Source organism: Tenebrio molitor, chromosome 7 (genome assembly GCF_963966145.1).
Source record: "Tenebrio molitor chromosome 7, icTenMoli1.1, whole genome shotgun sequence".
Classification (NCBI taxonomy): domain Eukaryota; kingdom Metazoa; phylum Arthropoda; class Insecta; order Coleoptera; family Tenebrionidae; genus Tenebrio; species Tenebrio molitor.
Window position 1 is genome coordinate 5,791,035 of NC_091052.1, and position 21,635 is coordinate 5,812,669.

General features: G+C 38.5%; 1 protein-coding gene across 17 annotated transcripts in view; it reads right to left on the reverse strand.

Annotated features, from left to right (window-relative positions):
* Liprin-alpha (PTPRF interacting protein alpha) overlaps positions 1–21,635 on the reverse strand; it is an 80,717-nt gene that overhangs the window by 26,567 nt on the left and 32,515 nt on the right. The window contains exon 2 of one of the 17 annotated variants that reach the window (XM_069054780.1): positions 21,042–21,299. The exons of 15 other annotated variants lie outside the window; for them this stretch is intronic. In XM_069054780.1, the coding sequence (XP_068910881.1) occupies positions 21,042–21,200 (159 nt within the window). In that variant the 5' untranslated portion in view covers positions 21,201–21,299. Of the gene's footprint in view, positions 1–21,041; positions 21,527–21,635 lie in introns of all 17 variants that reach the window. One more of the 17 variants, XM_069054779.1, reaches the window with a different exon arrangement.

Sequence of the window (21,635 nt, forward strand, 5' to 3'; positions counted from 1 at the left end):
GAGAGATACCAAGAGATTCTCCTGAAAAACTTTCATCTTAATGATAAAAGTTAGCACCCGTTCCGGATTTACACAAAAAACGACGGTCTCATTAATGCCTTATTAAAATTAATTCTGTCTAAATGTATCTGTCTACTCCTTCATCCACATTCTGCAGTCATTGAAATTACTTTTTTAATTAACGCGAGTCGAAAATAATAAATTCAATTCGTCTTGTTCAGAACGGAGGAAGGTTTTTTTTCTAATTAATTTCAAACTGTTACTTCACCCGAATCACGATTCTTACGGGAACAGTAACAATTATAAGGAACAAAAACTGCACCCACTACGTTAATTTAGGGAACAATGGGATAATAAGAAAGTTGTTTAAAGTTGTAATCATTCATAAAATGACTTTTTAATAGCACAAAATATACATTCAGAAATGCTGCAAAGACTGTTCCGACCACTAATCTCGTACGGTATTTGGTGTATTCTTTTTGCCTAGTTAATGGGCGTGATCAAAATGCCCAATTTGCTGTAACGAAACAAACAATACTTAAGATGACTTTAGAGTTTTATAATTTTTTGATATAAACGAGTTTTGCAAAACGATGAGAATATTATCCCAAAATAAAAGTGTACGTGTTAATTAATCTTCAATAATAACGTGCAATGATTTATCGTGAGATATCTTTGAAGATTAATCAGTCGTGCATTAGGGGCATTTGCATAAAACACTATTCGACAGTGTATGTAGAATAAGCAATTAGTCAGTGACGCTGGACGTACAAGTAAACACCAATAATTAAGCTAAACATTTAAACTCACTCCCACTTGACAGATATTAATGTAACAACTTGATCTGGCAATTTCGTGCTAATAAGTCTGCATGCAACTCGCCCATGGCAAATCAACCTAATAACTGCCCTCAACGAAACACCCCGGAGCGAATTAGTTTAGAAATTAGATACAACAATTTAAATTGATTTGGTGTAGTTAGGTACCTTCGACTCGATTCATAGGGAAATTTGATTAGTGCGCCACATTTCGGACAAGGATAGTCCCGGTAATTCAATTCCACAGGCGTTGGCATAAAATAACGAAAAACAATCAGACCGAAATACAGCTGTATTTTTTCCCAACTTCCGAATCGAAAATGTAATTCAACCTTTTTCAGCTAACAAAGAAATCCGAACAGAAATCGCGGCGTCAAAACAATTAAAACGAAAACGTTGGATTGACACAAACGCGATAAAAGCGAAAATGACGGGAAATAAATAAAATAGCCGTGGGGGAAAGCAATTCGAAAAGCCTAAAGCTACGGCTAATAACATCATGCAAATGAACGTTTACCCTTACCCCAGATAACGGGAATTAACTCCGGAAAACATTTGCATTTGTTTATAAACCATGTGCCTGTCAAATTTGTACGCGATAACTCCAAAACTATGGGCAAGTACAAAGGGAACTAATTAAAATTCCGTCGTGGTCTCGTGGCAACATCGCCATAAACGGTGGTTAAATCACAACTCCACATACGTAAGTAAGCTCGGAACTTTATATTGGTCGGTAAATCTTGTGAAAATCACGGGAAAAATTATCGTTCCACTTAGGGCAATTGTCAGCGGAGAAAATAATGATGTGTTGAAATTGCATCGCGTGAGATTTCCACTTTAAAGTTCCATCGATGTTGGCAACGTGACTGGCAATTTAAAACCGTTAAACGCAAGAACAATAAGGGCGAAGTGGCAGCTTTCATAATGAATTCCGCTGATATCGCGACCTTTACGGCACGTGTCCGATGAGAATTGCCATTACTAAGTGTCGTTAAAAAAAGATTCGTTTTTTCCTCCCACCGCTTTACAACAAAAGTCTAAACGCTAGCTAACCTATTCCACCAAATATTTTTCCTTTGGAAAACAACGTCCGATGAAAAGTACGAGTCCACGGAGCACCCCTTGTGAGACTCCATCTGTATCTCCTGGTATGTAAATTTCGTAAACAAAAAAAAAACGAATTCTCGACCCACATTAATCTCAAAAATTCACCCTCAGCAGAAATATGGCTCCCTTAGAAGCACAGTCCACTTCTGAATATATGGCGCGTATACAGTGATTCTTTATATACAGTCCGCCCCGTCGGAGACTTCCACAATAATGAAATATCCGCCCAAGTTCACCTTTTTGTCTGTAATAAAGGCACGTAACAACTAGATACAATACGGAAGCCCTCGCGCGTGTTTCGCTTGAGGAATCACCCTCTGTGGTCCGCAACTTCCTGTTGCCTTGTCGACGGACAGACAATCTCGCATCTTCGCTTCTGCGGGCGCTATCGCCGATCAGTCTCACCCTCGATTTCTGCAGAATCGTAAAAACGCCAACCCTCAACACTCGAGCAGGTATTGTCGGACCTGTCTACGACCTGGCGTTTGCACGCCCCTCGCCACCCTCGACGGCCGACGCTTGTTTTTTTTTATTTCCTCCCTCTTGTTGCGTTTTCTTTAGTTAAAAAGCTTCGCGTCGTTCCGCGCCTTCTTCCGACAACAGAGTAAAACAAAAATGCACAACAACGAGACTGTGTAATCCTTTTTCGACGCTCGAAAAACGCCGGAGTTTTTTCTGGACGTCCGTCCGTTTGAAATTTCACGTTGTGCGCAAGTATAATAAATTACACAGACTACAGTGGGTGGTACACATAATTATGAATAATATATACGTATAACGGATTCGGCTGATGTAGAGACGTGAGATGCGATGCGTAAATATCAAAAAAATCTGGGGTTTTTAGTGAAATTCGTGTGACGCTCACCGTCCGAGGTTTTTTCATTAGCAATGTTGGTTTGGGATAAATTCAAATGAACCAGGGAGCTTTATTGCGCGGAAAAAGGTCGCTGTCAATAGACAACATTAGGAGAGTAAAGCAAACCAAATTGAAACGTAAATTTTGCTTCTGCTGCATAAATTCATTCGTCATTGATTAGGTTAAATAAATGTTTAATTTATCCCGGGAGTTCGAAGTGACAGTACCTACTGTTCCGAAAAAAAATTGACAACAATGGAGCGGAATTAACGTCAATTTAAAAATTATTCCCAACGGCTAAAACATCGAGAATGTCTTTTGTACTCGTTAATCTAAAAATAGTAGTTCAAGAAATTCGTTACAATGCACACGTCTCTCGATCTTTCCAACAAATTTTCCTTCTTAAGAATCCTTCGTCAGTCATAAATTTCATATTCTCTTCTTGTTGTTCTCTGTTCCTTTTGCTGAAATCGCCGATTTCTATAAATGCATAAAACCGCATCGATGAACCCAGCCACGAACTCCGTCATAAATTATTAAACGACTGAACTTTTAATGCTTCCACCACATAAATTACTGCAAACTTTCGATTTACCTCGAAAATTACATGTAGATTTATGCATCCGATCCGAAAGACATCGCCCCCCTCGAACACATTCCAAGTGCACATGTGAGCTCCCCAGCGATAATTTGGAAGGAAACATATTTCCAAATGCATCCCCTCAGTGTGCAGGGTAAATGTGGAGGATTACGACCCCCCCGATATCCGGTACAACTCTTGAATACAGATCACCTTCAGATTCCGTCGATAGCGATAAACATAGCAAAATATGATCCTTAAGGTGGTCACCAACACAATACGAAACGGTCGCTTCCGGCACCGTAATGCGATTTATATAAAATATACTCTCATAAAAAAGGACCCGAAGTTCCCTTCAAAAAAAAAAAAAAAAGAAAAAACCACAGGAGAGAACGTTACCCAGATCATAAATGGTTTGCCGTACACAAATGAAAATTCACAACTCGCCGACAGGAGGTCGTTCGTTTCTATTAACAAGGGGTCGACACCAGCTCTGCTTTATTACAGGTGTTTAGGTGGTTCATAATAATTAAGGCGGTTTTCGTGTTTTTACGTGGCTAAACGTCGGAAGCGAAAAGTGCTGGCTGAAAATGTAGCGCTTTGTCGTCAATGCGTTGACATCTTTTCAATTCGAAGGGATGGCAGAGCAACAAAAATCACTAAACTAAACTTTAAAGTTGCTAAAGGGAAATTGTCTCATCTAACACCTTTCTGAATTTACGATAAATAAATTCATAATTTCCCTTGTTGAGCTGTCTCTAACCACGTTACAGCAAATTGTATTAGTTGTAGTGCCTCGAGGATTTAGTTAAGTATCAAACAATGTCAAAGGTGTTAATGTGGAACAAATTCGTTTCGTAGTATCGTGAAAAGTTAATCCAGATAACACCCACAACCCGAAAATCTACAACTTAGTCAAGTTTTTGATAAAAACGTCGTCAACCGAGTTTTTGATGTTTCAGAAACAATTTCCATGTCCAAGTTTTAAAGTGGGGTAGATCGATAAAGGGGTGATTAAGGAACCTGCACCGAATTTTTAATGAAAGGTGACTCGATGATTGTTACGATAATAAAATATAACTCCTATCATTTAGGTTATTTCTCGGCACATAAATATCGAAAGAAACGACTTTCAAGCATGCCATTAGATAACAACCCTTAAAACCGTGATGGCAAAACAATTCACCCTGGATTAGATTCACGCTGCTTCGAAGCGATGATCTGTACGTCTTTCGATTTCACATTTCTACTCCTTTTTCGATTTTCGTTGCGAACTCATACAAACACCGCCGAGTTTAATACAACTTCATCCCATATTCACTCATGCGGCCATATCTGAATAACAACCATTGATATTCCCCACGAGGGGTGGTTCCGATAGATATCGGAATGCATATTTGTATTAACAGCGGCGAAAACGTCGATGTCTTTATTGCTTCGCCTCCACTTTTCGGATAACTACTCCCGGCCATAATTAAATTTCCCCAACATCCTCGCCACCTAAAACGGATAGCTTGTTTCGAGTTGTCTCCTTCCTCTTGATCAAACATGACTGCGGATTAAATTCAGCTGGAGAAGGTTGGTAACAGTGACTGGTAGCGACCAAAATTAACACACACACACACACACATCGAGATTAATCAGACGGATGCCGGGCAAAAAAGATTCCATGCGGCGAAAAACGCGAAATTAAGTGCTCCGAAATCAAACACGCATCCATCAATTTTGTCGATATTTACAGTCGGATAATTTATCAAAATGCTCTGCACAATGGGGTAATCGAAAGCAAAATTCCGTCATGTGACTATAACGCACCAAATGACGGACATATTGAATTTCAGCTCGAAAATTTGTGTAATGAGAGTCGACAAACAATGACCGAAGTCCCCCCTAAAGTTCCTTTCCCACGAGGGGATATTTACTGGACGGTCTGTATCTGCAGAGGTCTCGACATACCCACTTTTTCGAAATATGTGATAAAAAGGCAAATTACAAACATAATGCATCAATCGAAACGGAAAATAGTGGAATATAGCTTTGAGAATATTCGGCAACGAGAACACTTCTTACATGATGCAGCATTAGACAATTTAAGACATTCATGCATGAAACGTTTCCTTTGACGTAAAACATCCGACGACGTAACGTTTACCGCCTTTGAGAAGTCATGAAACATTAAATTGTCAGCTGAAGAACCAAGTCGTAAGCGATGGCAACGTTACTACATAGTGTCCCAAATTAAACGCCGTCGACAAAGAGATATAAAATATTGGAAAACATTCCTGCAAAATGCAAATCTGAAATCATTTTCTCACGAGTAGGCTATATACTTTTCTGAAGGACCAAAGAACTAACATGATTGTGTTTGATGATCTTTTTGTCCTGCTTAAGGAAGTACTATAGTTGCTCGTGATTGTCATATATCCAGTTATTATTTGTAGACTGAGCCCTCAACTATTTTGGAATGAGCCCAAAACGTGGCACTGTCACTTCGCAAACCTTCCACCACCTGACATGAATAAAGTACTCGACCCAATTAGCCAAGTTATTCCTGTGAATATTTAACATTACTTCTGTCGCAGAATGCGACGTCACGTGCCCACCGGAAAATTAGAACGTCGATGCAAGAGTATACTTTGCCAAGAACACCATGTGATTATTTTAGTTTTGGAGTTAACCAATCTGCATATATTGTCCCGAGAACAGGAGCTCGTCTGCATTGCAGAACAGGAGACGCACACCTAGCAAGGGCAATAATCACAAACTACTACACCGAAGGACAATCTGATTACTTCAAAGGGACCCCATCCTCGTTACCGAAGTGATAAACTGTGGCACTGTAGATGTTTTATCGGCGCTTACCCTAATTTCAACGAACCTTGTTTATAGTTTACGTAATGTGTTACGAGATTTATTCATAATAGTGACAGGAAGATGATGATGATGACGAGAGCGTCAACTACGACATGTAATTTACGTAATGGGAAAAAATGGGAGAAAGTTTCAACGGCTGCTCCGACATCTCACTCAATCCTTTGAAAGCCTGACACCCCCAGAGTCACAATAAAAGAAACAAAGACACAGGCTCAAGCGGTCCGTTCAGCCATGGCGTACAACACTAGAGCTAATAAACTACAATATATCAAAGCTCTTGCCACCTCCATAACGTCCAACAGAAGTACGAGCATTGTTACAGATACATTATTCGCTACACATTGATCAGCTGCCGACAAGAACTTGTCAAAACTTCCTGGCAAGGGTTATTCCCTTCTGATTCTAGAATTAATTGCGGCTCGCCGACCACAATGGTGAATGAGATTTTTGTATTCAGGAGAGATTCAGAGAAGTAATCATTTTCGGATTCTATTTCTATTAAATAAATTGAAGTGCTGTCTTCTTCTAACGTCTTACCGTGCATCTAAAAACTCGACGACTGTAAATCACTTGTAGAAATGTAAAATTGTAATAAAAAAAAGCACTAGATCAAATTTTAATAAAACGAAGAAAATTAAAATATCACAATCGTAAACAAATACCAGCCCTCCCTTTGTATTAACTCAAGCGAAATTCGTGAATACAAGAATGGCAAATTAAAGAGCCCCATAAATATAACAAAAACCCCCATAAAAATTTAGGGAGTAAGAACGCGTTGTATTTTTATTGGGCCGTAAATATGAAATAAATTCAAAAATATGACATTAATTATCGGGCACGTGTATTTACTGCGATCATTAGAATAAGAGATCAAGTTTTAAGATAGAGTTGGGTTTATGAAACCGTTGAAAATCGATGAAACGAAGTTCCATACTTAATGCACCCTCTCAGGAGCACGGTTTCGCAGCGAATCCGTCTATTTCGTTGCATCACAGATCAAAGGAAAACAAGAGTGAGTTCGCGTCAAGTGCATGACTTCAGGCAAACAAAAAAAATTCTTTATACTGATTAAATTACATCTATAACTTCACCTACAGATTTCACTCGGCTAAATCCTTTAATAAACAAAATACGTGATCAAATTAGTTTTATATAAAAAAAATCACTACACTCGCAATCACAACGTTGAAGCAACGAAGAGAGAATTGCTTTCACTTGTTTGTTCTGTGAATGCAGTTCTGCTGCCGTTAAACCCGTTAAACAATGAACACAACACAAAAGGCTCTTCGAACGTTTGTTGCTCCTTTGTTGTACTTCAATTAGTGTAATTGCAAATCCCTTCGATAGAAATCATTCTTACAAAATTTTAAAAAGTACTGCCCGAACACATTTAAAATTGCTTATAATCAAATACTGTAATAATTAAAACGTCTGGGTTCTCAGTTAAAAGACACTTAAGATGATATTAAAGTTCAAATAGATACACTAAAAATTTTGAAAAGGAAAAACAATTTTGGTGGATGCGCCGGCTCAGTGCTATTTCTTTTTCATCAGTATCAAACCATACGTGCAATTTCAATTCTAATTCAGCGTTCAATACATTTTTAATATCAACAATAAAATTTGGTGCACATTGCTGAAAATGACGTTATTTTACATTACAAAACGTACCATCTAAATTATGGAAAACTGCACAGTAGTGAGCCCAAACTCGATCTTCATGCATGCATTATTTGCACACCCATTAACAACCACATCGCAATTTTCGCAATATACACGGTCATTTCATGATTAATTCCTGATCCGGTCGGTACATTAATACATTACGGCATCATCTACTCAATCTCCAAGCTGTTACGTCCAAACATGCGTGCAATATTAGCAACATTTGATTAATGTTTGCGTAAACCCTTCTTGACCATTAAAAATGTTGGCAATAATTAGAACAACACTTATGTGCATCATACAGGTGCCTTTAAAACTGGAAGAAAATGCGAACAGGAAATTGGACGTCAAATGCAATCTTGACGATAACAGTCGTATATCCGTTTATGACGATGTAAAAGCGTCTTCCAATAACATCAGTCTGAAGGCGTTTTCATTTCAAGAAGATTTTCAAATAAATAAAACTCCTCTTCTTTTACTTTACAAACCAACGGAACAATAATTATTTTGTTATTCATTTGCTGAAATGTTCCGGTTCCTATTTCAACACCAATCGATCGCAGAATACAACTTAGAAATATATCCTGTTTATTTAATGTGATATTAAGAATTGAATTCCCTAATATTTTTTCCAATTCTTCCGCTCGTAATGAACGAACAAAAAACTTAATTTAATTAGCCAATTATGAAAGAAGTCCAGATTGCCTGTATTTAAATTTAGATAGATATCCCACCAACAGCGGATTCTGATGAAAAATGATGTTTCAAATTATCCAACCCACATAAGATGTGAATAACATCGCATTTACTTAAATGTTATAAATCATGGACCCAACATAACAATGCTGAAAGGTTAAGCAAACAATGCTAACACGACGGCCAAGAAATATTGTTCACCAACAAAACACAACCCTTTGAACCTAGCCCCTAATTAAAAAAAATCATCTCTGCACATCTTCCCCGATGATTGATTAAATCCCCCAACACCGACCGAGTTTTACAAAACCCGCTTGTGGTATTAACAAATACCCTAACAAAGTAGAGTTTGTTCGTTTTGAATGGCCACACAAATCACACTCATTCATCGCGAATTCCCAGGGGTTCCTCAGGAGTCGCGCTTGAGACCGCTCATATTTCGTTCAAGACTTGCTGGATATATAAAACGTCCATTTTTCATAAAGACCAAGCACTATGTACATAAGAGCGAGCAAATCTACATTTTCGACCTCATAAGCTCGGTATTATGTTACTATACTGTAACTCATGAAATTGCGACATATATTCCGCACTTTTTACAGCATCGATTTCAGTTTTTCGGATGATACTACCGGTACCAAGGACGCCGAATCAATTTACTTTTATGAACGTATCGCGAGTTATTACAGTTTATTCGGTTAAAGTAACCTCGCACCACCATCCAAACTTGAGCTGGTGCCAGCCTTTGACGCACAAATAATTCAAATTTACAGCACCATTGTACGAACGCATAAATACATTGTTTGAAGTTATATTTTTAGCTACTAGAGCAGAATGTTGATCGATCCTTGACTTCTGCATTATTGAATGAAGAATTATACATACGTCGACGTCTCACTTAGTAAGCAAAGAAAAACTTCTGAGATGACATGCACTCAAAGCTCATAAAACACTAAAATGGCAGCCATTGCACCTGTTGTATACTACATATATTCGTCTTGAATAATTTAGTTTATCTGAAATTACCACACTCCCGACTTAAACTTCATTGGTTTCGTGAAGTTTGAAGTTATATCAAATTGTAAACTCATCATCAAGAGCGAAAAGTTTGCTCTAAAATCCCTTACAATAATTTCTTTTTTTTTACTACAACAACATCAAGGGACAGCCGTTCACGTCACCGTCTTTATCTCGGTATGTGGAGCCCGGTTCAAAAAATATTTTGTTTAGTCTCTTTGTTTGTCTGTCTCGCAGCCCCAACTTTTAACATGATAACTTCTTTCCCACGACACTAGTTTATCATTTTTGAGTCGAAGTGTGGAATCTTGTCTGTTATTTCAGCGAATGAATACCGCCAGGAAGTCTTTTCTTATTCATGGTGACTAAAGCCGCATGAAGCTCAGAATGCACGCTTTCGGGTCGCCTTTGGACCCCCGATTCGCATTCCGCAAGCTCCCGACGAATGTAAAACACTCAGGTGGTCCCATGTTTGCTTTCAGGCATCATGTCCAAAAAGCTCAATTCCCCGGAGCGCCGTTCCGGGCCCCTCTGGTTTCTTATTCCGCTCCAAATCGCCGTGTCTATATTGAAAAATAAAATCAATCGGAAATTCCGACGGAATTTACGCGTTTCAATCTCAATTACAGGAGGAAAGAGCGAGATAAACCAAACTGTACGGAATGCAGATGCAACTGTTGTGTGCGACTGAATTATTTATAAGCTCCCTGACTTGGTCGAGTTTTAACCGGATTATCGCCGGATCTCGAGAGTATAATGAATGCATTGCTCATGATGCGACCACGGAATGTCGGGCCAGCTTTGGATTGTGACAACCGGCAGCAAAATTTGAGCAATCTGACCGTGACACGAATGCGATTTTACCAAATAATGACAAGTGAAGCAAAATATTATTACGACAGACAGACCAACAGAATTGTGTACCGGATCGATCTTCCGGCTTCACTTTATACCAGACTGACCTCGAAAGATGCTACTCAAAAACCCGGATCACAATATACACTTTTGTCCAACACGTTATGGCAAAACAGTTTTACCTTTATGTTAGGGTTTGGGTATCTTTAGTGCCGATCGTTGACGTTATTAGCATATTTACTGATTATTAAGCCTGAAAGCTCCACTTTAGTTAGTGCACACCTACGAAATTTTACGAACACGATCTGAAGTTTAGATATCATAATAGTGCTGCACTGGAAGATACGGGATGCAGAAAATTTAAAAATTAATTTGTGCTGAAAAATTTTTTGGTGCAGCTTACACCGGTCTTAATTACAAGCTAAAAGTTTAAAACATCGAAGATTAAAGCTCGCACAAAATAAAAAATCTCATATTTTTCTTTTCTTATTTATAAAATGTAATGTTATTTATTAACTTTTTTCAACAATTAAACAATTTATCTTGATACATGACGCAGTTTTCTCCCATCTTGCCGAGCGTCGTCTTGGATGAATTTCAGCCTAATTCCTCCAAATTTCCTTCGGGGAAGTCCCCGAGATTTCTTACTGCAAAGTGAACTCTGGACAAGCACAACTCTGATTATTTTTAGCTATTTAATGCACACATACTTGATACGTCTGCAGGATCGCAATCATGTTGTAAACAAGACCTGATCTATTTCACCCCGTCGTCGGCGAAGCTATTAGGGGTTATACGATCCGGCCAATCGGCATTCGCGACGTATTGTTGTCAGAGTTCACACGACATCGAATTCCATTCGAGACGAAGCGACCCCGAAAAAAGAAAACACACATAGGCGTTCCCCAAACGAGCAAAACGAAGCGATCGGAAATTGTGTTCGGTTACGCTCTAACGGGACAAGTTTAAACGAAATAAATGCATTAACATAAATCAAGACGTACCGAGCGTGTGTGTAGTATTTCCCGACACTGAAAACTCTCGGTGCGATTTCTATATATCCGCAATAAATCTCGAGACAATTCGAATACCGTACTGGTTATGGAGCGGCACTGTGCGGTCTCTCATAACGAAAAGGGTTGTGCTCAACAATCGGCCGGACCCATTCATTATCTCGCATTTTATATATGGATCTGCAGGGTTGAATTGATTAGCGGTCCTCTACGGTGCGGACCGGCCACGTTCACAAAGCAACCGGAAGAGCTAAATCTCCGAAGCACTCTCAGGATCGCTGGAAGGACTGCCACGTACCGACAGTGGAGTTTCGCCGGATAACTCTATTTACAACTCTATTTACAACTTGTGGAATTGTTTTTGGAAGGAAGTCAACAATTTTACCGGTGAAAACCTAGTCGGATGGGGATTGCTCGGGGGAGCAAAGAAACTTTTAATGAATTGCAAATATTAGAGTGAACACAAGAAACAATTGCAGGGGAGCAAAGCGGCGGCGGGTAAAATGAAGGAAAAAAAACTTTACACATGAATAAATTATGATGGTTTTTCTTACACCCCAAGATTTATAGACCGGTCTAGAACACGGGGGAAAATTTAATTTACGATTATGTTACCCTCCAAAAACACCTTCGGATTACATTTTAAAATATCAGCAACTAATTTCCTGTTAGCCTTTCTGAATCACCGTCCAATATCTACCCCACTGGCGGGCATTTTCTCTCCAGGTAATTCTTTTCTCTCGATGTTTACACATAACTACCACTCCCCCCGCTTCTAATTTTCTAAAAATCCACCGCAAACCCCCCCGGAATTCGGGAATTAGTTCCACCGATGTCGTTGCCCTCTGTATCCATTCCTGACCTTTAATGCAACATTATCACAAACCCCTTCAACCGCCCGTCGTGATCCCACTGTTTCAACCATACAAACGGATAAACTTGATAATATCCTTTACAGAATAAATAGTCGGAGAGCTGATGACGAATTTGGAGAAGGTATTTTAGGCAATCAGAAATTAAAAAAATTATACTATTTGAATGTTAGTGAATCTGGATTCGAGAGTCGCTAAGGGCGTTTGCGGTTATTTTACTACTGCGCAGCATATGAAACTTGCAAAAAATGTATCCCAAAAAACATACTTTAGGCAACTTGAAATTATACTGATTTTTTAGTTTAGCATTTATAGATTACAGAAATGAAAATGCCAGATTATTTGGACGGTTTTAAAGTACAACCCGACTGCCCCAAAGTCATTTTTTTAGTATACGCAAAAAATATACTTTAGGCAGTCTGAAATTTTTATGGCAGATTTATTAATTGATATTAAAAATATGTGCAAAAGAGCCAGACTAATACGGGGGTTTTAAATAATAACCCGACGCGAATAAACATTTTAAATAAGTGCGACAAAAAAGTCTTATGCGTATACATAGGTACGAGAGAGATAGTTTATCGATGTCTGCCAGCAGTAGCTAAGGGCGGCCCCGACTCGTTTTTTTAAAATAGATTGTTAAACAAATATTTTCTTCAGCAACGCCTTTCTTTACTATAGAGCTTATACATATGTCTGCTTAGATATTCTATCTAAATAAATGTGATGTTAATTACCTAATATTAAAAATTTGCTTCAAATATGCGAATGAATATTGTCTGAATTAAAGTTACATATGAAAAAAAATCAATAATTTCAGATTAACAGAAACAAATTGCTATGTTTAGAAATAATATTTTTCGAATTTTCATTAATAAATTTACAGACCAGATTTAAGAGATCCGGCAACAATGTACCTATTCAGAAAATATAACCTTAATTTGAAAACAACCTAACCTAACACAAAAAGTGTCAATTTCCTTTAGGGAATGTAGTTATCACCGAGGTACTGCCAACAAAATCACTAGATGGTCATAGCCAACTCGGTCCCAAAAAGACGGTGAATGCCTTTATAGGTAGTGAGAAGATCTATTAGAAAAAGGAGAAAAAAGTGGGACTTGTCATTGAAAAAAAATATTGATGACGTCATTATTAGGAGATGAAAAGCTGTCAACATAAGTAAAGTACTGAACAATATGCACTTTTTACAAACAAAGTTGAGCTTTTCGATGATTTTTCTCAGATATTAATAGTTACAGTTTTATCGGAGCCGAGGGCTTCCTTAGCTACTGCTGGCAGACATCGATAAACTATCTCCCTCGTACCTATGTATACGCATAAGACTTTTTTGTCGCACTTATTTAAAATGTTTATTCGCGTCGGGTTATTATTTAAAACCCTCGTATTAGGCTGGCTCTTTTGCACATATTTTTAATATCAATTAATGAATCTGCCATAAAAATTTCAGACTGCCTAAAGTATATTTTTTGCGTATACTAAAAAAATGACTTTGGGGCAGTCGGGTTGTACTTTAAAACCGTCCAAATAATCTGGCATTTTTATTTCTGTAATCTATAAATGCTAAACTAAAAAATCAGTATAATTTCAAGTTGACTAAAGTATATTTTTTGGGATAAATTTTTTGCAAGTTTCATATGCTGCGCAGTAGTAAAATAACCGCAAACGCCCTTAGCGACTGTCGATTCCAGATTCACTAACATTCAAATAGTACATTTTTTTTAATTTCTGATTGCCTAAAATACCTTCTCCAAATTCGTCATCAGCTCTCGGACTAAAAGAATATATATAAGCTGGCAGTAAGTGTGATTCCTAATGGGAGAGTAGTATCATGCTGCTACTCATTCCACTTACTGCCTAACTAATGATAGCTTGCCTGTAATTAGGTCATTACCTGTTGGCAAGCTTAACTAAATAATAATAATAATAATAATAATAATAATAATATCCTTAAAATCTCCTACCCTCGTTCCTTTTAATTCGTTCTCAAGATTAAACGGCCGTAGCGTTATTGTGTTCGCCATTTCCGTCATTACTCCTCATAACCCGGTGGCCGTAAACGGACGGTCGTGTTGCCCATGGTGGCGGCAGATTTTACGACCGGAAGTAAAAACGTCCGATTGATCGGAACAGACGACGCACGAACGTGATAGCATAATGTGGACAAGCATTATAGTTTACGGCATCGGGTACAGGTGAATAACTGTTCGGCGAAGGGGTCGTACTTTAAAAGTTTTCGTCGTGTTTCACGTGCGGTGGAGCTTTGCGATAGGTTACTGTTGATTTTGTAAACAATTTATGGTTTCCAGCCGTGTGACCTGTTATTGATGGAATCTCTTTATCGAACAGTTTGTTGCACTATTTTAATCGGTTACGCCTGGAAAATGAAAAATCGCCGGTTTTATGGGGGCAACTTGATAATAAAAAATTGGAATATGGGCTGTAAAATCATATCGAAGGGCGAAAGCAGCAGCCAGGCGTGGAGTGGGGACATCCGGATCTAACCCTTTTCCAGAGAGCTGTCATCGCGACCGATATTTTTACAGCTCGCGTTAACTGGATATCACTTTTAAAGAAATCACAGACACCACCAAGACGAATATCTAGTTGTCATTCCTGTTTTCCGATAGGTACTGTCCTTGTTTCCTCTTCTTGTACATAAAATGCTCTACTGCGTTCGATTCTGAAACCCTTTTGACAAACACATGTTGCTACCATTTATTTGAAAAGAATTCTCATCTATTTCTCGACCATTCCGTGTCAACGCAATGAATTTGCTATATTCTTTTCTTTCTTTCTGCCGTATGTTTAATCACGCACGCCCGAATCTTCTTCCGTTCTCTTACTGCTTCTTTTCGTTCCCGTTCTCGTTCTTTTTACAATAATACATTACGCTTCTCGTCTATTTATTCAAAATAATTCATGTGAGAAACGCGTAAACTTGTCGCCGTTGTCGCCTCCCTGACGTAGGAAATCCAATAAATATTTAACAGACCAATCCGCAGGAATGAAGACTAAGAACCCCTTATTTTTACAACACCAATTTGCTCGTTTGGAACGTTTGGTGCGCTTTAAAAACGAATTTGTAGCCAGAGTTTTATCGGAAATAAGAGAGGAAATTACGGATTTTCAATCCGTCTTTATTACGGAACTGTAAAATCCCAAGACATCACACTGGAGCAAGCCGACATTTTAATATTTAAGCGGACGTTGGCGCGTCGATTGTGCCGCCGAATTGTTAATTAACGTCGAGAATGGGAAACTTGCCAGGTGTTGATAAAATTCCTGAATTAGCTACACATGCTCGAGATGCCTTCAGCAAATCGCATCCGCCGCAGATGGCTGCAAATTGCTGTTCCCATCCAAGGCGATTTTTTTTCTCAAAACGCACGCTCCACTAAAAAAACTCGCTTTAACGAACTGACCGTTCCTCTTGATTAAAACGTGTGCCATGAAGAATTTTTTATTTTTCGAAACAGGATCTGTCCCTCGCTTTCGTAATGGACTCTAGTTGGTTAATTAGCTCTGGAAAGTGCTAATGTTTTACGACTAATCCTGGAACTCAACTCATTTGCAATTTCCACTCGGACTTTTCTCTTACGAGCGACCATGGTGATTTTCGAGCAGTTTAAGTGGTCACCTTTCTTTTGTAAGCCGTTTAAATTTTAAGCCCGTTATTCAATTGCGAAAGTTTCTAGGGAAAGTGGCACGAACACAGCTCACAAACTCCAGATTTTTTCGTCCGTTGTGATCCCGAGTCACGAAAATGCTTGACATTAACTGACATTCTTTTGGCAGGCAACGACTGCAAATCCTGCAATACCTTGATTTATGCTCACGCGAAAGCTCGAGTGATGTTACCGCTGAAATTTCAAATAGTTGAGTGGACCGACGGAACTAATTAAAATCGTTAAAAGCTCTGATCATATCGATTTTCAAAAATTACTTGATTCTATTGTTACGTAATGAAGTACGGAATTAAATTATTGTAATATTCAAACGTTATCTATCTTGTCACGGCTCAGAAGGTCGCTGATGATAATCTATGATCCTGTGCCCTTTACAGCCGATCCCTTGCGACTTCAGCTCAAACTGCTGTGCTACTAAATTATGAAATACTGATGTTGCTGGTGTAGTAACTTCAAACTGTATCGATACCACCGATTTTCGCTTTGTTTACAATCCAACCCAGATTGTCTCGACGCTTTTCTCATTCAAGTAATACGCAAGCAATTTACTTTTTATTACAAAGAAAGCTTCCAAAGAAGGCTTGGTCCAGGTTGTAAAATGGGAAAAAGCTCCAAAGCGACAACTGAAAATTTATAGGTGAGGTTATGAAAAACTGCACTTTTCCTTCTTTCACTAGTCACCCTTTTACACCGTTAAAAAATACGACAGGTATAACGGATTACTGTACCATTTTTTAAATTGTTTTCTTCTCTCGACCTGTTTCACTCTCTTTTTTATCGATGTCATAAAATACGAAAGCAATTGAAAGCGATTCGATTCCCCTCTTTTGGTAGCCGAGACGTTCCAAATTAATAAATCAGGGTACATTAGTTTTTGTACCAGAAGCCATTCAACGCTTTACGCTAACTATGTGCTATACCCTAGAGAAAAATCTTACTTGTTTCGCAAGTTGTATGCATTTTAGTGGAGCACCACTCCCAAACCAGGATGAGAGCTCGAAAGCTATAAAACAAAAATAAAACCACTGTTACTTCTCCAACTGACCAACTGTCCAATTGACATCAAATGAACGAAAGGTCATCACTTTGGTGAAGTCGTAGTTTCGTTGCGTACTCGTACATTGTTTCAAGTTTTATTTCGTACAAAGAGCACTCGAAATTTATAAAATACAATGAGCAGAGTAAACAACCCACGTCGCCCTGTATATGTCTTCGCGAGTCACGAACGAAAGAAAATATAGATCCTTGGTAAATAAGAATCCGATATGGGCGCCGCTCCCGGCTATGTGAATCCGCCTCCGTTAAAGCTCCAAAACGATTGAATTTTATCAAACAAACAGAATAATAATTCAGGATGATCAAATATTTTCCCGGTTTGCCCTTTAATTCAGTCGAATTAATCAAACATCGCCAAACAAAAGCTCCATTTCTTAAATCATATCTTACGGTCAGATCAAATTTGCATAAGCCAACCAAGAAATAATTACAGCGTCTTCCATGGCTTGAGGGATGGACTTCAGATGCGAGATAACTCCCTAACTAGATTACATCAGGACGTCTTACTGCGGTAAAGTTGGATTTCTCTTTGTGAAATCGGCCAGCAACCATCCGGACACATTTAAATCGTTGATCCTATTTGATCCGATGGATAAAGAACCGAGATACCAACCGGCGCGATCGGAGGGTGAAAATTTAAAATCCTCGACCACGAAACAAAAAACAAGAAGACGAATCTCTGTTTGTGCAAGTTCTGGAAGACTGGCGATCCCCAGTTAAAATTTAACACTGCCGGTGAAAAATGCGGTTGCAAATTATTTGTAAATCACCACTGCATTTAAAAGCTCTCTCGTTTTTTTTATGCAACTGTAATTTACAAACTTTGTGGCATAGATAAAACTTGATTAGATTCCATTGCAGCGCGTTGAAATTTTGAAACAACTGTAAATAATTCAAATTATCTCTAATGGCACTCCCCGGGACTGACAACTGCCATCGCTACTCTTAAATATTAAATCGGAAAAAATATGATGAAGATCACTTTCCACGTAGATTATTTACCGCTAAATTTAATAATGCAAAAGCTGGATAGTATGAGTCGTAAATGAGTTGTAGACGATAAAAAAAGCTCCAATTTGCTTAATTAACGGTGTTTTATCTTAATGCGACGACTCAAGATATTTTGAAAGCTCTAGGGAGAGATGATGTCTATTTGCATTGCAAAAAGCAGCCGGAGATTTGTAAATGTTACCAACGCGTAACGAATTTTGGTTTCAAGAAGCTTTCTGCGCATATAAAGTCTGTAAATGACAAGCAAAACAACATTTTCAAGACGTAATTATATATAATTGAAAAGCTCGCGACAGTAATGGAATTGTTAAGGCAGCACCAAAATTGTTTACTTCCCCACTAATTAAATTATACAGCACAAAAACGAGAAAAACAACTCTCGGTTTTTCCCACTTGAAGCGAAAATAGTTTACCCTTCATCTAATCTGAACCGTTAGAAATTCAACGTGTGATGTCAGTTTACGATTATAATAAATCAACTCATAATTTCAGTTAAATTCCATTAGTTCCAAATCTTCCACATCCTCCTTACTTTATATTTCTTGACGCAGATAAATGAATAAACATATAAATTTCTGAGAATTGCAGAATAATTCCACAACATTAAAATTAATCCAGTTTCCGGGCATCCTTTATTTCGTTGACACAACTTAATACAATGTGCACCGGAAAACCGTGCATCACAACGACATTTCCAATTTTTATTGTGAACAAACGACTTCCACCGGCGGCTTACAACAATGGATGCAATCAAGAAAAGCAGAAAACTTTATATTCATATTTACGCTACGAACCTGGCGAGAAACGCGCCGGCTTATAAATTCCCCATGTATGTCTCTCACTGCAGAAGAGATAGTGTTGGACACCTCGGGGTCATAAAATACGAAGATAAATCTAGCGGAAAACGTCGTGATGTCGCGGACTTCGGAGTCGCTTAAACGTAGAATTTAGTGCGATCAAACGCGACCAGAACCACTCACGCCATAATCCTAACTTATTCCACGGACGAGACAGAAATTCCCCATAGAATACATGCAAACGACTTACGGCCATCGGAAGCCTTCAGTCAGCTCTTGGTCGAAGAAGAAACCGCCGTGTCCTCGTAGAAACGAAACCGAAATCTGTTCTTTTTAATCCGGGCGATTTAGCACCACAGAAAAGATTTATAAGTTCGTTAAACTTGTAGGTTTGAGATGAATCTCACACGGGCGTCGGATTACAACGGCTCCGGTGTTGAACAATACAGTTCAGAAATTACAGACAAACAAGAACTGTAAAAAACATACGACCCTCCAGACCGTACGTGACAGTCGCAATTTCATGTGTAATTTTTGTAAATGGATTTAATCTCCTCGCTCCAACATCTTTTGTCATCGTGGGGTGTGTCCGTGGCAGGCTTTGTGGCAACCCAACAATTTCAACATTATTCCAAACAAGGTGTAGGTAAGCCATCTCGATTGTTCTTGAATAAATGTGATTTGAAAATTTTAGGATTCTCTCGGAACGTTGAGGTCCTTCTACCGGTCATCTATTAATAGATATAGCAACGCCGATCCCGACAAGTTTCTTATTTGCTACCATAAATCAACACAGTAGCATTGATCGAAAAACACAAAGTTTGAATGGCATTCACTTGCTAGTGGATAAATTAAAAAACTTTTCTAAAAAGATGAGCCTCCTTAGAAAATTGCAAGAACTATAAAAGCGTCGACCTCCATAGAAATGGGTAGGTTTATATGGCTGGCAGAAACAAATAAACCAATGAGATCCGTCATTACTGCCGCCTCTTTAGAAAACAATGAACTCCGATGCGGTTGAAAAAGTGCCATTCGCCTCAAAACATCAAACAAACCCTTAAATATTTCTCCTACCCCAACACTTATACTCGTTAAACCAAGAACTTTTTTATTGGTCATGCCAGATGCCTTCGTAATAAAATTCGGTCGAGAACATGGAGCTTCGAAAAATTCAGATTCGTTAATAAAATTCTTCTGTTTACTTATTTCGCATTTCTAGCCGATATTGGCCATGGAGGAAGAATTCGAAAAGTTTTTCATTCGAATGTATGTAAAGCATCTCCGAGTGGACATCCTTGTTGAAGAACGAAACAACATTCTTGTTAAGTTTCTTTCAAATATAAAGACTCATAGGAAAGCTTCAGCTCTTGGTGATTGTTTCAAAAGAATGCGATTGTAAAATCGAAAATATTTCATTGAATTATTACCGAGTTCAATCGAGGAGAAAAACGTGATGGTGGACGTATAATTTCGAGAACGTGCACTTTGAGGGCGAATGTTTCCTTCGAGATAAAGATTAATTGAGAACTTTATATTGGCTCTACTTCATATCCTCGCCCGTGCACTTCCCGAAAGTATTTCTGGCGAAATAATGTCAGCAATATAAGGTAATTCATTGTAAATTATACGCTAGGTAGCTCCGGAGCGAAGAAAAATTCACGACGTCACATTTAAGGATAATCATTAACTAAAAGGAACAGGATTGTGCTAAAACAGAAGACACGTCTTCCTAACTACCTACAACTAATAACAAAGAACATGCATAATGTATCTCATCTCGTGTAATTCACAAGAAGCCTCATTAAAATGTTAAATGACGTCTTCGAAAAGGGAGGGAACACCTTAATTTCGCCGTAATCAAAAATGAATCCCCTCCAAAAGTTACGGCAAATTACACATAAATAAACAACACTAAAAGCCGCATAAAACAATCCAAAGCTCCGGTAAAAGTGGAGTCGGGATTGTGACCCTAACCTGAAGTGTACTTGTGTTTTGTGTAAAAATGGGGAAGCCGCGACGCCTCCCCAGATTTAACCCGAGATGTTGTCCGTCTGTGTCGAGGGGAGACGGGGGGAACTAAGAATTCTTCATGCATAACCAAAACACTGACTATATACCTTCACGAATTGCTTTATGCATTCGTTCCCGTGTTCTCGAAGGAACGTCTGCAGAGTCTCCATTCCTTGGGCAGAAAGCAGTCTGTAGCCATTCCGACCGTTGTTATTGTTATTGTTCGTGTGGTTGTTGTTATTGATATTGCTCAAAGAAAAGAACATGTTGGCACGACTTTGTCCACACTAACAACGTACACATGTGTTCAACATTGTCCCCGCAAAACAGACAGTTGCAATTAGGGAAGTTGCCGGATGGGGTACCTGAACGCAAATGAAGTTGGTTAAATATGCTCGGCTAGTGGAATGTCGGGGGCAACTTTCCCAACTCTATGTCCCTCACAACTTTTGACACTCGAAATTACAACGCTAATTTATTTAGCGTGTTTAACGTTCAAGATTATAATGCATATTTGGACCGAGAGGTTCCCGCCACAATGACCTTTTCAAGGATCACTTCACGAGTTTAACACGCCAATTTTGACTAAATTCTGAAACACCAAATTAGCCGCAAATGGTGAAATTGTATCAATGGAATGTTAATTATTATCGTTATCTTCCAAAGACAATGAATATATTTGAATAATTCCGGGATCTCTA